Below are 17597 nucleotides of genomic sequence, written 5' to 3'. Positions count from 1 at the left end.
ATGTTACGACGCCCATGTGTCAAAAGAAAGGCTAAAAGAGAGACAAAGTGTCATGTTTTTGCTGAAGCGCTCAGAAGAATGAGCCTTAAAATACTTTAAGGGTTTATGGCTTTAAATACACAGGTGATACCTTTGAGATTAACTAATTTGTTGGTTTGTGAACAATGAGAAAAAAAATGCAAATCACCAAGAAATCTTTTAAATGAATGGCAGCCAAGTAAAAGAGTCCAGAGGTTTGACCCAAACCCCCAACAGACTGTGCAGAAACAAAAACAGACAGCTCCCACAGTGACATTGGCAGTTCAGCAGAGAGTCCCGTCTTTGCTGTCACTGCTGCAGACAGGCCTGCCGCTCCCCCCAGCCCTGTTCCTCTACACCATTGTGATCCAAATGGGAGATGCTTTCTCCCTCCAGGACATGAAGCTGGCAGAGCTTATGGGTAGGGGTCAGTACTGACATGTTTTTTGCTGGTTTGGCTCTACGTTGGATTAAAATCTAACATAAACAAATCTAACACCAAACATTGAACACTGACCAAACAAAGTATTACTTTAAACATTACATAGTGATGGTAAATGACTTACAGTGCAGTTTCACAAGTTTAAATACCACTCTGCAGTGCAAGAGTTTAAAGGCCTTCCTGCAGCTGTAGTTGAACTTACAAGGACAGAGAAAAGCCACCAGTTAGGGTTTTTTAACTTTTTGCCAGAAGTGTGTCTCAATTTTATGTCCTTAAAAAGAGCCCCTTCACTGTACTTGCTTGACATTAAGCACTCGTTATTTCTTTTAAGTGAATAAAATGACTTTGTGTGAAAGGTAAATTGTGCTTTGAACTTTTAAGCCTTCTTTAGTTGGCTAGTTCATGTGTTTTACAATACAAACATTTATAACCCCTGTAGCAAAGAGGTTCTGATAAATCCTTAAGGATGACATTGATATTGGATTAACTTGGAGACTCACAATTTTACCAAACTATAATTAACTGTATAGAAAAGATTAACATAGCATTTAGGTCCTGAAGATAAAGCAAAAACTCCTGTTTTAAACTGGCATTTGGTCTTATGGTCAGCAGTGTATGGAATTATAGTGCCATAAAAATGATATCTTTTATTTTTCAATAACTTCTAATTTCACAATTACTGCTGTTGGGGGGGGGGGCATGGAAAGCTTCCGCTAAAGCCTAGCTGCATGCTTAAGGGAAGCAAATCATGTCCCCGAAAGACTACAAGACAGTTTAGTCACAGCAACTTGTCATATCGCTATAACATTTTATATCAACATACCAAGGATGCAGTGGCTGTGTAAAAAGGCAGAGCAGGATGGAAACAGAAAAACATCTCTCTTCTACATGTTAAAGCTTATTGAACTCTCACTTGTGAGAGTTTAATTGAACAGTAAACGCATAGCTGTTATCAACTCAAAGAAGAAGTTATGTTAATTTCACCTGAGGACACTAACTCCACTGTCGCTCCTGTTTGCTAGAAGAGGAGAAGTCCTTCTACAATTGCAGTTTTAATTATGCTATAAGAATTTATATGAAAGAAGGAAACATTGAGCATTGTGTTAAACAAAAAGATGGGAGACGGATGCAGGCGATAAAACTGATATATAGTCAGACAGAGAACCGAACCTTATGCTGCAGTTCACTTTTCAACAGTTCTCTCTTTTTCACTTGACTCAGATATTGAAAAAAAAATCTATTAATCTGTGATGCAGCTAATTACTGTAGTTAAAACCATGGCACAGTAAAGTTTGAAGAGTGCTGTATGTATGTAGTAAAGTGACTTGCATCTATGTGACTTAAAAATGCAAACAACTCCTGACATACTCTCAGTATTCTAAGCCGTAAAAGGGTGCGCACCTCAAAACGACTCACAACCTTCCTCTTCAAGATAGCAAAGACAGTACAGATCATTGGAAAACAGTTACATGAGAATTTAAGTTTAGGCAGCTTGGAGCTGAAAAAAATGCTTCAAAATAATGACACAATATGCAATGCAGAATCATTGTAAATGCAGTATATCTTTCATCAGCGCACTTGATAGATTTTACATAAAGAGAGCCATTTATGAACTTATCTTATATATTTTTTTTACTGTTTCAGCGATAGAAAACAGAATCTCTTTCTTTAAAAGTTCAAGTCTTCTTTTGATGGCTGAATTTGATCAGTATCCCTGTTAAGTAAAAAGTCAACTCAAAAAGTCAACTCAACTCAACTCAAAAGTGATGTGAGCCAACAATGCCGACTGAGTAACTAATCACCAAAATCTGCCTCCCATGTGTGATGGAAAATTCATAGGGCCCATTCACTGTCTTTTTGAAGGGGTGATTCAGAGTGCGACTGAAAAAGATTGAGTTAAAAGTACACACACTGTACTAGAGGAGAAACTCTGCAAATGCTTGCTAGCATGAGTGTCTGTGAGTATATGCGATCACATGCAAGATGCTTTCGCTTTGAGGACTTAACATAATCCGGGTTGCCATATTAGAGCAGGTGTCAGAGGGCCACGGGCCACAGGTTGCCAGATTGGGCTTTGGCTAACTGAAGTCTGTAGGATTCTGGACACCGATAGACAGAGCCGATAACATAGTGGGCACAACTGGCAGAGAGGACAAGAAGGGGATTTGGAAAGCAACTGCTGACCTCTGCTGATGGGGTCAAGCTGTTCATTAAAGAAATAGTGGCGTGTGCCTTTATCAGTCTTTTCCAGTCCCATCCTCTGATCCTCTTTATCCGCCTTTCCCTCTGTCTCACAGGTTTTTATTCTGTAAAGAGGCCACACACACAGATGCACACAAAGACAGCTATCACACAAAAAGACCTTGGCTTCTTCTACTGTTCTCTTGCCTGTCGAACAGCGTTATAGCACGTATTCACATACACGTATTCACAAGCTCTTTACACACCCACACAGCTCAGTAAAACAACCTTGCTTAGAGGCCTAATCAAAGCATCAGTGTAATTCAAACCAGTCCTCTCTTGCCCTCACATCCTTCACAGTTACTTCAACACGACATATCGCTCTACACCTGCAGCTATCACTGGCGTAAAAAGAAGGATGGTTTAAAGAAGATATGAGCTAAAAAGGACAAGAAGTTTGCAGGGATTGAGGCAATTCAAAGTTAGACTAAAATGCTAAAAGTAACACTTATCTCCAGGATGCATCTCATGACACTTGACCTTATAGAAGTTCCCACTTTTCAAATTTAGCATAAACTGATGCAAATACATTTGTCCATTTAGAAAGCTTTTTAGGGAGGCCAAGTGTTAAACACTCCTCATACAGCAGGTCCTCTTACGTTCCCACTCGTGCTGTAAAACCTTACATGTAGGAGAGTCATATGACTGAAAACTCTCATCTGTCTCAGGCATTTCAACTCTATTTGTAGCAATTTTTTAAATTTAGACTGAAAGTCCCTCCTACACAGGGCAGAGGGAGAGCAAACATGACAGACTATAAGAGAGTCGAATAACACTTCAACTACTGCTGCCGCTTTTAGATGGATTCAGGTAAAAAAAAAAAGGTCCTTGTGGTGCTACGCAAAAAGCCTAAAGGGCTTGCTTTGGCTATTGGACCTGGGGTGCGAATGTCAGTTTTTAATAAAGTGTGAATACAGACCATCCCACACACACTGAGATCACATCTATGAAAACAGGAAAAATGCTGTAAATCCCCACTGTAAAACTGCTGAGTTAAAATTCTTTGACATTTGAATCATGCCAAATATCAAAGCCAGCACTGTAGTGAGGCACACTTTGTCTGTTAAAAACTGATTGCTATATCTGTGAAGTTCACAGCTCACTTGTGAAAATTCTCCAGCAACCAGCATGCTATAGTGCTAAGCAAATGTGCATATGCAAATTGTTATCTACTCATTCTAAAAAAAACAACACTCTTTTTTCTTACTTGATAAACTTTACAGCTTGTATTGGTACAAAAGTCTTTGGAAGGTTAAAAGCTGCACTAGAAAATATCAAGGTCTCTGACAGGGAGTCTGACACAAGAATGAGCCTGTGTACGTAAACACTTCCAGGTTGATGTAAGTACGACTCCCTGGTGCAGAATTGCACTCAGTCAGAGACCATAAATGTCAGCATAGGGTGGAAACTAAAAACAGTAGCGTTCCATTGGTGTTATTATTTTTCTACAAGGGGAATGAAAAAGGTGAAAAAAGTCCTGAATGCCATGGCACCAATCACTACTAACATATATGTGGCAGGACAACAAGCAGGGTTGATGTTTGTCTTTCTTTATGAATTCAGTAATCTTTGTTTGTTTGTCTGCATGCCTGTAACTCTATGAAATAAGACAGAATCGCAATCTTTTTAAAAGTCCAGGCTCCTGCACTTCTGTTATGATATATACATATACACTGCCCGTCCCAAAAAAAGTCCCCATCTGGATTTAACTAAGCAAATAGGTAAGTAATGCAACAAGTTGTTTGACCCTAACTGATGCAGTGAGTAGCTTCTCATTCCTTAGACAACCATGTCGGAAGACACATCCTGTGGTCGTGGAAAAGATGTTAATCTCTTTCAAAAGGGTCAAATAATTGGCATGCATAAAGCAAAGAAAACATCTTAGGAGATTGCTGAAACTACTAAAATTGGGTGAAGAAGTGTCCAAAGCATGATTAAAAACTGGAAGGATAGTGGAGAACCATCATCTTCAAGGAAGGAATGTGATTAGAAAAAATATTGAATGATCATGATCGGCGATCATTTAAAATTTTAGTGAAATTAAATCATAAAAAACAGCCGTAGAACTCACAGCTATGTTTAATAGTGAAAGTAAGAGCATTTTCACATGCAAAATGCGAAGGGAACTCAAGGGATGAGAACTAAACAGCTGTGTCGCCTTAAGAAAGTAATTTCTACTTGAAACGGTTAACATACTTTGAGAACCAGTAATGAAATAATGATTTTTAATAAAAGGCATAGTATTCTGTGAACATAATTAAGGATCAATGCATCATGCAAGGGAAAAACTCTTACATAAAAACATCCCCAAGATGAGGAAATATCATGTCAGATAAAAGACAAGCGTATGTTGTCTTGGTTTTCATCTTACTGGACTCACATTTCAGTATTTGCACTGTACTGGAGTTAGTGGAATCCAAAAACGTCTACATAATTAGTGAATTCATTTCTGAATATGTGATCCATTGTGAGTGCATTCAGCAATTATGCTTCTGTGTTTTGTCTTCAGCTGAAATGAGAAATGCTTGCTACATTTTGAACAGATTTGCACATTTTTGATGTTGGCAGACTGAAGCAGCAGAAGCATGTTTGACTTGACAAAAAAAATGTTTTTAGTTAAATCATTTTAACTTGCCCTTTATAAGTCCTCTTCTGTCGATTGATAAAGCAAATGGTTGCATGCAAGTAAAAAGTCTGCACTACATGTGAACAAGAATAAAAGAGTGAAAGTAGCTACATACAGACAGCAGAAACTGTAGGTACATTTGGTTGCCTGGAAATGTAGATTGGCAGCACATTTTCTTTTGACTGGACTGCAGATTAACGTCTCTTCCCACTATGAAAATAAAGAGCTGTGACCTGTGACCAAATAACCATCCCACTAACTACAGTTGTGATATTGGCCAAGTTGATTACCTTTATCACTTGCTACGATCAGTTTTTTTTCAAAACCAATTACAACTCAATTAATTCATGAACAGTTTCATTACTTTTATGGTTCAGAAAAGTTCAGAATATGGATGACAGGTCTGATTTCGTGTCATCATATCCATCTCTCCATCATATCATATCTCTCCAAGCTTGAGAAAATATTCAGAACCTCCAGACTCTACGCCACTTCAGCACCTACACAGGTGTTTTCACTTTGCATGATTAGATCTCTTCAGAGGGTAGATTGGCATGTCTCTGATTCTGCTATCTGTTCAGAGAAACTGGGAAAGCATATGATCCCTGCAGGAATATTATTGCCCTGATTGAGTGTCCAATGTAGAATTTTCACCATATTATAAGCTTGATAGCCATTACAGGAGCCCCAGAATGTTGTAATTTTACTAGTTTGATGATATTAGGATGTACCAGATTCCCTGTAAATTCAGGTAGTTGTGACCAAGCTTTTCTGATTCTTTCCATGAAGCTTTGCCCATCTTCTTCTCATTCGGCTTCACAATTCTTAAATGGATTCAAGTTTGGAAGATTGTAGATAACGAAGAACAAAAAATCTCCCTTCTAAGATAAGAAAAGAAATCTTGAAAAGAATGCATCAAATGCATTGAGAATGGGTTGGAAACTGAAGCATATGAAAGAGCAATGTTAACAGTCTGATCTGGTTCTGACTGGATTGGATGTAAATCTTGCATCGCAGCAGTTCATTGTATTTACTTTGTTTTAGCTTATCTCAACACAGTTGCTAGTTATTGGATTGTTGTTATTCATCATCTTCTGCAACCACAGATTTGTACTATCACCCTAATATAAACATAAAAAGATAAAGATTAAACATTTTTCTCTAGAGTTGAGTCTTGCATGGATTAATTGCTGTAATAGACCAACAGATCCACAATGATGAGTGTTATAAAGACAACTTACAGTTTTGTGCCAGTGAATACTTCAGTCTGAGTTTGTGAGGAGATCCATTTATTTTGGTTCAATATGTTCACTGTGAAATGGCACATTATTAGTCACCAAACTCCCTCAACTTCACACCTCTGAAATAAAGTGTGTGGAGTGTTGTTGATTTCTGTCTTGCAGAGTTATGTACCACAGCACATTCCCACATGCACAAACAGACTTTATGTGAGTGCACACGTTATCTCTGTGTGCTCATGTGAGTCTTCTGAATCAATAGACACACAATCAGTCTAACTTTCCTTTTCTATCTGAATATTTATGTGCATGTGCCTGTCTGTCTGCTTCCTCTATTACAAAAGGGTTGTATGGTGTATTTAATTTGGGCTAGATGCATCAAAAGCTGTGGACCTGATGTAATGGAATATAATAGCGACCATAACTATGCTTGTTTAAAGTGACAATTCCAATTTGGCAACAGGATTGAGGATGAGCATTATTTTGAGCCATTACACAGAAATGTAACACCACACCTTCACACACACACACACCCACACACGTGCAAACCTCAAAGGCTCTTTTGTTAGTTCTGCTTAGTGTTACCATCTTTCCAAAGGCAGATGTTATGGCAAAATGCAACACAAGGTTTGCGCTAAATCCTAGAGGAAATATTCAACGCACATGTTGCTGTAATCCATGGAAAATGATGGTTATAGTGACACTTAAATGGATCAGCGCGATAACCAGACCAGTGGCCTTTCTGTTTCAGTATGTTAGAAATAACCAAATCACTCCATTCTACAAGGCTCCATGACAAATGTTCTTGTGTTATCAAAACCACATGTATCTGAATGTATCAAACATTGAGTAGCAAATTGAAAGATGTATGAAGCAGTAGCCTAACTCTTTCGAACAAGCCTATATATGTATACAGTTCAAGTAAATGCTACTGATGTTTTCTTACAAGCTGGCTTGCTATGCTTAATACTGTATAGAATGGTCAAGCTCTTTGCTTGCTAACTAATATATTAGAATTTACTGACTTAGAAACTCAGTCATGCACACAACAACCTAACTAAGGAGAAAAAATACCTCCAAATCCCCAGAATCCCTGAGTTTAACAGTACAGCACACAACAAATTTTATGGTTTGAAACAAATCAATAAAAAAGCCAACTCAAAAGTGACAAAGTTTTGTTGTAATGCGTTGTGTTTACATATAACCAAGGCCACCAGCAAAATGGTGTCCATGAGGGTTACAGGTGTGTTGTGAAAATAATGTACTTTAGCCCTAACCATAGTCATTTTCTAACCCTGCATAAGTAATGGTATTGTTTAAACCCAACCAAGATGTTTGGTTCAACAACTTCGACTCCCCCAACCACCAACCCTTTCACTTTGTGTGGGCTTTGTGGCTTCTTAAGCAAATTACTTCAGTATGATCTCTGCTCTGTTGAGGAAACACTCATACAGTATGAGTCCTGCCGCTTGTAGGGGCAATACTTTACAAGTCACTGTAGGGGTTGTATTTAAAGGTATGAGGACATATCCATATGTGACCTTGTCTTTTGGTTTCTTATGTCTTGTCCTAGTTTTCTTTGTTGACATCAGTTTACTTCTTGCACTTCAGTTACTTCCTGTTCTGTTTAGCAGAATTTGCTCTCATGTGTATTCTGTTGAGCTTACTTCCTGTGTCACACCTTGTTTACTGTTACTGATTGCACCACCTGCTCCTTGTTTGCAATTGCCTCCCACAGTACGAATTCTGCAGCTTTGTCTTTGTTAACCGCCATATCTTTATCATTGCTCAACACAGTCTGCCTATCTGTCATGTATTTTCACCAGAGTTTTGTTTTCTTGTTAAGCCTTAATTAGTATGTTGCTTTTGCTGCACTGGTGGCCCCTTTAGTTAGTTCTATCAATAAAGACGCTTTTTCCTCCCTGTCCCATTTTCTACCGATTAGTCCTGCATCTGCGTTCCTTTCCTCCTTCTGCTTGAGCCATGGATTGTGACAGTATTTATTGGAGGACTTGTTGCTCCATTAAAACTCTTTAGAGCAGCTCCGTTCCAGCTTTTAGTCATGATGATATTTAAGCTTTTAATGACAAATCTTAAATAACATATCAAAACCAAATTATCACAAATGTTGACTCTTATATAACTAGGTGTGACAAGGAGTACTTTAAATCACAGAATGTCTCTGAATGTGAAGGATTCATTTTTCATCTATATTCCACTGCAGGATGTGGGGTGCGTGACCTGAACAGCAACATCCCAAATGTTCTCTAATTTAATCTAATCTAATCTGACATCTTTGTTAGAAAACTGACTTAATTTGTCTGTCTTTTGATAGTTATATATACATCACTGCTCTTTAATATAAGGTTAAGGTTACCAGGGATAAGGTTTGTATAGGTTTGCACAAAAACAACTTGGTTAAATGTACGGAAAAAAATGTATTTTGGCTCAAAATTTCTTGCGATTGTGGTGCATTTACTTTTGGAATAGAGTTCATGCACTAATGCTACCTTATTGAAAACATAAACAACCAAAAAATGTCCACAAATACAAAAGGCATGCAAAATAAAGTGTCAGTGTCAGTGTATGCTTATCAAGTCGAGCATCAATATTTTTAGAAAAATGTTGCCAGTGTTCAGAGCTTTGCTCTTGTCAGGACATAAAAGACAAAAGACTATTTCACTTCTACCAACAGTCACTGTCTTTAAGATAATCCTCAGCAAGTTTCAAATTCAGGCCAAATCACATGGTGGAATATTCACTGAAAAGAAATCTAAGTCAAGAGAAGTGATTAGTCTTACCTTCCGGTGATGAGAAGGAAGAGGGTGAGGATGACAAGAAGGGTAAAGCCACCAACTGCTGCTGTGACGATGACTAACACCTGGCCTTGATCAGAAGCGATGTCTGAAGCTGAGGGTAGAGGACAGTGGGTGATGGTAGGTAAGAAATTGGGGCGATATGGAGGCAAAAGAGAATGAAAAGTTTAATGTAAAGAGCAAGTAAGGTTGAGGAGAGCAGAAGAAAAGAAGATGAGTAGCAGAATGAAGGGATAAGAAAATGAAAATTATAATTCAACTCCATCTTGAAAATTCCTATACATTGACTGTGTAAGTGCTTTTGATGGGCAGATATTATTGAGAGATGTTCGATCAGCTTTTTGTAGCGCAAAAAAAAAGAAAAAGAATCCATCAGCTCTCGTGCTGGAGTGATTCATTTGCCTGCTGCTGTTTAATTAATTTTATTCATTCATGAAATTGTGATTTAGTCCGTGATCATTTGGTTAAATTGGGCCCATTTGATATTCATGATTTTTTGCTTGTCACAAGGCTAACGAATCCCAGATAATTGAAAGACGATTGCTACTACAAAACTTATTTCTATAATATTTCATGGTTAATGAATATGAATTGGAGATCAGGGTGCATGATGGCAAGCCCAATGACTGAGGCCCATATGGGTGTGTGGAAGTGTAAAGACCGTTTAAGGGGAGGGCAACTGAAGTGAGGCTGGTCAGATGACACATGGCTATTCTCAGTTTTGCACATTCTTCACATCACTTACTAAACCGATGTGTTGCACTGATACTGCTGAAATGAAGTGTGTATGTTTCTCTAGAGAAAGAGAGGGGAGGTGGCAAACGAGGAGACAGATGACAACTGAGAGACTAAGACAAAAGAGAAGAAGAGGGAGACGGAAGTGACAGATACGCAGGCAACTGGAAAAACGAGTGCAGCGATAGTGACTGACAGGCGGACAGACAGACTGACAGAGAAGGAGAGAGTGACAGGGGCCAAATCTGCCTGCCTTCTCTTCTAGATAAAAGGCCAGGTGATACAAAGGCTTGGCCAAGCAGCCTCAGATCTGTAGATAAAGCAATGCTCTGCAGCTTTGGAAGCTAGAGGGCCACTGTGAAGCCAAATAACCTCTCAACAATACCTGACCCAACATAAAAGGGCAGCTGGACCTTTGTATTCTAAGAGTATGCAATAAGCTATTTCTCATACAGAAACACCCAGAAAACACTGATTTAAAATACACCAAACAGTTGAAGTGTACAGTTAGAATCCCTCACTGATGATACCCAGGTTTTCAGTTGTTGTAACAGACATTGTGGCTGAGGATTTCAATCAATTGAATTCATACAGCAAAGATTCCAAATGTTCTGTATGAATGTAACCAAAAATGTAAATATTGTTTAACAAAAAATATACAAATAGGTCTAATCTTTATTTGCTAATAAACTTATCTCCATATGCTTGTTTTCAAATTAACTTTGAATTGGCAAGAGTTATTTTTTTTAGTAAAGACTTAATTAGTAAAGCGCACACACAAAGCTAAATTAGTGCTGTTGTAAAACAAAGTGAAACCATAGACGGTTGGGAGAGTACGAAGTAGGACACATTCAGGATGGTGACATGCACAGTGGAGTCGAGCTACAGATAAGACTAGACTTGGTTCTTGCCCCAGTTTGAGTTATAGACTGAAGCATGTTTGGCTCCTATTTGCTGCAGACTTTTCAACACTTTCTTTGTTGGAGATTATTATACACATAGGTGAAGATGAATTCACTGCACTAATCTAGTCTTTAAGTTACTTCATTTAAAAATCTGGATTTCATTAAAGTACAGCTACAGTTTAAAAATACTTTAAGCATCCGCTTAGTTTTAATAGGCTGGTTTTGAGGCACAATTTCTGGCATGTTTAGCCAGTTGGCTAAAGAAATAGAAAAAATGTCTGAATGAGAGCAGCTCTATTAGGAATTTGGCTGTATTACATTACACTTTGATATGTTTATACAAAAAGACGCAAAAAGGTGGACCTTTGGAACATGTAGGAGGCGTCCATTTGAGTTACATTATCTAGGTGTGTTGGTCTGGCTTTCAGATCTTTCAGATATTCGATTTAGTACAATTTCGATTGCATCTCTGGTCTGACTAACACAATGATTAAATTTTTTTCTAATGTCATGTAAACATGCTCATTGTGAAACCTAAACTGACAACAGTATAGGCTCAAGATTAATGTACAGAATTTGGTGAGTTACATAGTACAAGTTGTGTTTCTGATACCTACATTTTCAATTAGCATTAGAATTGAGCATGTAAGTTATATTTGACAGGAGAAACTAAAGTATGAAGATAGATGTGTTCATGTTTCTAATTGCATAACTTATTACATTCCTGGGCATTTTTTTCCAGGATCTAATGAAAAAGTTGCTCTTGTGCTGGTGGTCTCACCGCCACGATCCAGCTTTATAATTTGTTGAAATGCCCTTGATTCAGGCTGCCCTGGGTACTGCTCCAGGCTATTTGAACTTTAGGTGACTCTAAACTACTGTTTGCAGTGAACATCCCCTGACTTAATGACTTTAAAACAAAGCAAAAACCTTGCAAAAGACTAAAGCCTCCAAAAAAAAAAAAAAAAGAAAAATCTCTCACTTAGCCTTGATGCAGCCCATTGGTTTGTTAATGGATTTTGAGAGTTCTTCTTATTTATCATAGAATAGTATGAATGGTGGATGCCTCCCACCTGATTCATCCAAATGTAATTTCTGTGTACTTGGCCTCTAAGATTCAGCTGTAACACAGACAAACAAGGTTTTTACCTTCAGGCTCACCTTAGACCTATTGCTAATATTATATCGAGCCCCAGTTAAAACTCTACCAGTATTTTAATTCTTTGGAGGAGTGACATGCAGTGCAGAAAAAGAAGTGTCATGTATAAGTGTAAATCTTGTTTAGATAAAGATAGTTCTGTAGAGGATTAAAGGTACTTACAGTCTCCTGTAGTCTGATATTCGTATTTTGGGGAGTAGGAGCTGTATCCACCTGATGTACGAGTGCGCACACAGAAGACGTACCAGGTTGCTGGTTTTAAACCCGAGACAATCACACTGGGAGCCTTGGTGCGCGTCGATGAGTAGCTCAGCTGCTCGTGCTCCTGTGGGAGAAACAGGAGTGGTGATCAAAATAACTTTTATTTTCTAGTTTTAAAGGGTAGATACAGTTTTATTACTTTTAACAATATCTAGTCATTGACAGTAAGACTTATCTACATGAAAGTCACAATTATTCACACAGTTATTCATTCATTAACTTATTCACTGTCACGTTGTGGCAGCTGTTGTCTGCACAAACGGTGACAAGAACAGCCTCTGAGCTACAGTCTAGAGAGGGAAAGCTTGTAAAGCCTTCTGATCATTTTTAGGAACACAAATGGGAGGCAACAGCTAATTTTCTGACATATTCTAAATGCAAAAACACTACCAGATGTTCTGCATAAAATGTGCTACTGTGAATAACTAAGTGAATAGAAGATGGCCCGATTTTCCTAATGGCATGAAGTTAAAGATGACATGTTTCATTCATATCTTATGCAAGATAGCATTTTTTTTTCTTTTTAAAAAAAATCCTTTCCATCATTCATGTCTTCAAAACAAGAAGAGTGCTTCAGGGAATTGTTTAGACATCCTGTATGGGTAGTACTTAAAAACATCCCCATGGCAATTATCATAGCTTGTAAATGGTTTATATACCCAGCAAAGAGACTGAATTTCTTGCTTTGAGTGTTTTTTTTTATTTTATTTATTTTTTTACCATTCTTCCAACGAAAGGCTTTGAGTTCTGTTGCATGCACTGAACTCTAGTCACAGAGTTCTTTTATGATGTTTAAGTCTTAAGACTGTGAGGGCAAAACCTTCTTCTTGCACTTCTTAAGGTGGTCTTACATGAATTATGAAGTGAGCTTCTTATCAATATTCTGTAAAGTTTGCCCACCAAATTTTCTGATGTTGAAATAACTACATTTTTCTGTCACACAGTGAAATATTTCCCATGGCTCTGACTGCAACATGAGCCCAAAGTTTGTTTAGGGTTGATCCAATTCCCTTTCTATGAGCAATTCTACAATTAGTTTTATGAGGAAGATTTTTACTGGTCTTTAATACCTAAGCAAGCCCTGTACAGTTTGTGTAAACTGCCCTTTCCTAATTACATCATAAAACTTTGATTATCTAGCCAAGAGGTCTTGAGTTGCTTTAGTTGGTTGGGTTTAGGTTCAGCAATGTTATGAACCCAAAAACTGAGACCATCTGACTACCTCAATATATTGAATAACCAGACTTGTTCCTCAAAATATATTCTTTTTTTTCTCTGATGGTATGGGCATACTCTAAAATGACAACACCATGATTTGTGAGGCTCACATTGGAAAAGAGTAAATCAGGGAGCATGACACTTAATTTCCACACAGGCCATCACAGAGTCCAAACCCTAAACCTCACTGAGAATATTTGAAATATGCAGGATAAGACTATATGCAGCAGTCCGACTCTATCATCATCGGTGCAAAATGTGGGTCTGAAATTTATGCAGATCTGGAAGGAAATTAATATTCTGACTTTGCAAAAAGCTTAACAATGACGCCACAGGGAACGTCTGTTGTAATCTAGGCTAAAGGTGGTTATAGTGTGTGACTTTTTTTTGGTTGGTGTATATTGCTTTTTTCTTTCATCCTCATTCTATTTTGTAGAAATCAATCATTCCCATTTTCAGAGTGCCAGGCATCTGCTTGAAGGAACTAATATCTGCAGGGTGTCGAGATATATGAGGAGTAATGATATATACAAAGCTTTGAAATTAGCATTAATCAGCTTTTATCTATGATGACCATAAAATCCAAGCCAAAATTTTAGATAACAAGATTAATTTAATAATCCTGCTAAACATGTGGTAAAGAGGGCTTCATCTTTAACATAATGCATTCTGGAGGAGAATCCTGTTCACATTACTATGTACAGTCATTTAGAATGAGGGCACCCACACATTTGCATTAACACCAAGTAAGCAGAAGTAAAACTTGAATATCTAGTCTACTTGAAAAGAGATACCATCACCTTCTCATAGTATTTGATCTCGTAGTCGAGGATAGGGAATGCTGTCTCTTCAGGTTGCTGCCAGGAGAGAGCAATGCTGTTGGGAGAAGCCCAGTCCTTCTTCAAAGCTCCCACTAGAGATGGACCTGGTGATTAAATACAACAACAAGATTTTAGGCACATTGATTGGTATTGTTGATGAAAAATGTTGAATGTTACACATTGGGAGTAAATGCCTTTGTACACAGAGTGTGCAAAGGGTGTGAGTGTGATCAGCAAGGATCAGCGGAAAAAATTCAGACTTCAGGCCTAGAAGTAACTATGAAGCATCCAAATTATTTTTGGCATTTGATAAGGACAACTGTGAGGAAGAATACATTAATGAGGAAGATGTTAATTAGATGAAGTTGCTGACTCAGTTTTGTTTAATGTTGTTTGTCATCAGCCACCATTATTATGAATTTCAGCTAAGCAGCAGCATGCTAACATTGTGTTATGAGGTTACAATTTCACTACCTTTACTCTGAGAACAGCCTCACAGAAACACCATTGTTCCTGTAGACTCTCACTCTGGTTGTCTGGGACCAGATGACCCCAGTGAGCAGTCAGAGAGATAAGAACGTTCGCTGAATACAGAATGAGAAGCATCTCAGCAGCACATCTGCTATATGGAGAGACTTTACTGTACAGTGCATAGGGGACTTGGCAGTGTTGACAGCTGTCTCGCTTGTTAGTGATAATTATCACACAGCCAAGCTCACACTCCAACATTCTATTTCAAAATGGGCTTTTCAAGTCGGTGTGAAAAGCCTCTCTCCCCTCTCACATGATCTACTTTTAACTGAAGATAAGTTGAACAAGCCATATTCTCTTTTCTCTGGCTGCATTGTATGAGCTTTGCTCCCTTTATTTCTCCTGGCTAAATAATTGCATTGAGCTTCCAAGAGAGGTCAGCAGATGTAAGTGCCCTGAGAGTCATTAATGTACAATATTTCATCTAATATTACAGAGCTGACTGGAGAGAAAACACAGGCTGACTTCTCTCATGTGTATTCAAAGTGAAATGATAACGCTCACTCTACTTTTTCCCCATTGTTTTACAATAGTGTGCCTGAGGGAAGCAGTTTTCCGCACTCACACTGATTGAATCTGAGTAACAGAAGCTGGAAGCTTTGGGTTTGGGGGAAAAGTGAGGGATCCAGGATGGAGATTAAGGATGTGGGACTTCATTAGGGAGGTGAATGGAGGGGTCAGGTGTTACACAAGATGAGTTATGAGTTGTGGGGGTCTGAGCTTGTTAGCCAGGTGCTGAGAAACCAGTGCTACTAGTTTGACAGAAGATGGAAACAACTCTTTTTCTATTTTCTTTGTCCTTTGATTGCATCTTTCAAAACTCCCTCTACATTCAGCACTGGAAGAAAATTCAACACAACCAGACTTTCTTTAAGTTACTGGCTCGGTAAAAATAAGAACTCAAGTCAGAAATAACAAGTACTATAAATGCGGTTATGGTGCGTCTTAATTCAGGCTCTCCTCTTTGGGCAGATAAATTGGGTGTTTTATGTCTTATCTGATGCTTCTTATGCAGAAGACAAGTCGATCGTGTGACACTTCATTAATTGGCAGAACAGTTTCTACAAATGGAGAGGACTGAAAATTACTGAAATGATCAAGGATAGGAAAAAAAAAAAACATAAGATAGAGAAATGCTGCCAGAAAATTGTTGGTTGTGAAAATTAGTATGTCTCCTGTTTGTGATGACAGCTGCACACAATTCTTTATAAGAGGTGCATTTAGCTCCGATGCTGTCCTATAATCATGTGGAAATTAAACTAGCCATTGAAAATATAAAAGTGAATTTTCATTAACTGAATATTCTCTGATATAAAGACCTAGATTATTTCATTTTCTAATCTATGTTAGAGCAGCACAGAACAGACTTTTTGGCAAATCAAGAAATGTATATAATATATAAAAACTTAATTTAGAGCCCGCTCCACATCAACAACTAATGCATGGTTTCCACAACAACACAATGCACATCCTGCATTGTGTTCTTCTGTAAATGCAAAGCTTCGGTGCACAACATGTTTGGATATTAAATGAGTTGTTAATTCAACAAATGAGCTGATTTTAGTGATAAATAAAATCCATGGTGGTTCAAATGTTCAGTGGATTAAAAGCAAAAAAAAAGTCACTAAGTTAACATTGTATTGTGGTTAAATTTGACCACTAAAAAGCCAACATCTAAATTGTAGTAAACTGACCAACTTTTAAGACGATGGATGAATTCATGATTTCCTATCAGTTATTTGACAATCCAATTGTCAGCGCTTTCGGTTTTGTTACAGTGCAAGACATCAACTCTCAATACTTCTGCCTGACAATGCTCAAAATGTTCTTTAAGTCAGAGTTTGCTCTCTGGGATGTGAGGACAAGATTTTTTGAAAGGATCCCACTTTTCCCACATGATTTAATCCAAAACTCCAATCCAAAAATCCAAAACTTGAAACAAACATACATACTCTGGAGCAGGTTTTATGTGGATACAAATCATTGCCAGAGACATTGAGATTCTAAAACATCAACAAACTTATGTGTTTGGAATAGTGGGATTGAATCGATTAAAAAATTTTTTGTTGTTGGATTTAAAAAAACCAACACAAGTTGACCATAATTCACTTGACTAAATCAGGATTATTGTAGCGAACACCGTAACATGTAATCATCAAGCAGCCAAAAACTCAAATAATTCAGACAGAATCCAAACTTGATGACCGATGAAATATGGATAGAGCACAACAGTGTACTTTGCAGCATCCATTAAATGCATTTCAATGCTTGGCTTCTCCTTAATAACCACCACTTTAATAGGCATTAAAACTTTGGTAGTTAGTGAAATGCTATGTGAAACCCAAACAGCATAATGTCATGCGTGACTTGGAACAGCTTATATTTTATATTAACATATTATATTAGCATAATCATCAAACTAAAAGGGCAGGATGTGTGTGTGTGCCTACATGCATGCATATGAATACATTTTCAATAGAAAAAAAGAAGAAGAAAATGATATGGTAGCTGAAGTAGAAAATAAAGCCCTGCTTTTCAGGAAATAAAATAAACCAAAGCTTCTGACATCTTATTGTGTGTTATTAT

The 17597-nt window shown here is 37.7% G+C and overlaps 1 protein-coding gene across 2 annotated transcripts in view; it reads right to left on the bottom strand.

Moving 5' to 3' along the window:
• LOC140319577 (ephrin type-A receptor 6-like) overlaps window positions 1-17597 on the bottom strand; it is a 154233-nt gene that overhangs the window by 19476 nt on the left and 117160 nt on the right. For both annotated transcript variants that reach the window (XM_072397261.1, XM_072397260.1), the window contains 3 exons: window positions 14460-14584; window positions 12343-12505; window positions 9367-9475 (listed from right to left, as the gene is read on the bottom strand). In XM_072397261.1, the coding sequence (XP_072253362.1) occupies window positions 9367-9475; window positions 12343-12505; window positions 14460-14584 (397 nt within the window). The remainder of the gene's footprint in view (window positions 1-9366; window positions 9476-12342; window positions 12506-14459; window positions 14585-17597) is intronic.

This window comes from Leuresthes tenuis, unplaced genomic scaffold (genome assembly GCF_036924035.1).
Source record: "Leuresthes tenuis unplaced genomic scaffold, fLeuTen1.0.hap1 SCAF_12, whole genome shotgun sequence".
Classification (NCBI taxonomy): Eukaryota; Metazoa; Chordata; class Actinopteri; order Atheriniformes; family Atherinopsidae; genus Leuresthes; species Leuresthes tenuis.
Note: the sequence above shows the minus strand (reverse complement) of the source record. Positions and strands in the feature narration are given on the sequence as shown.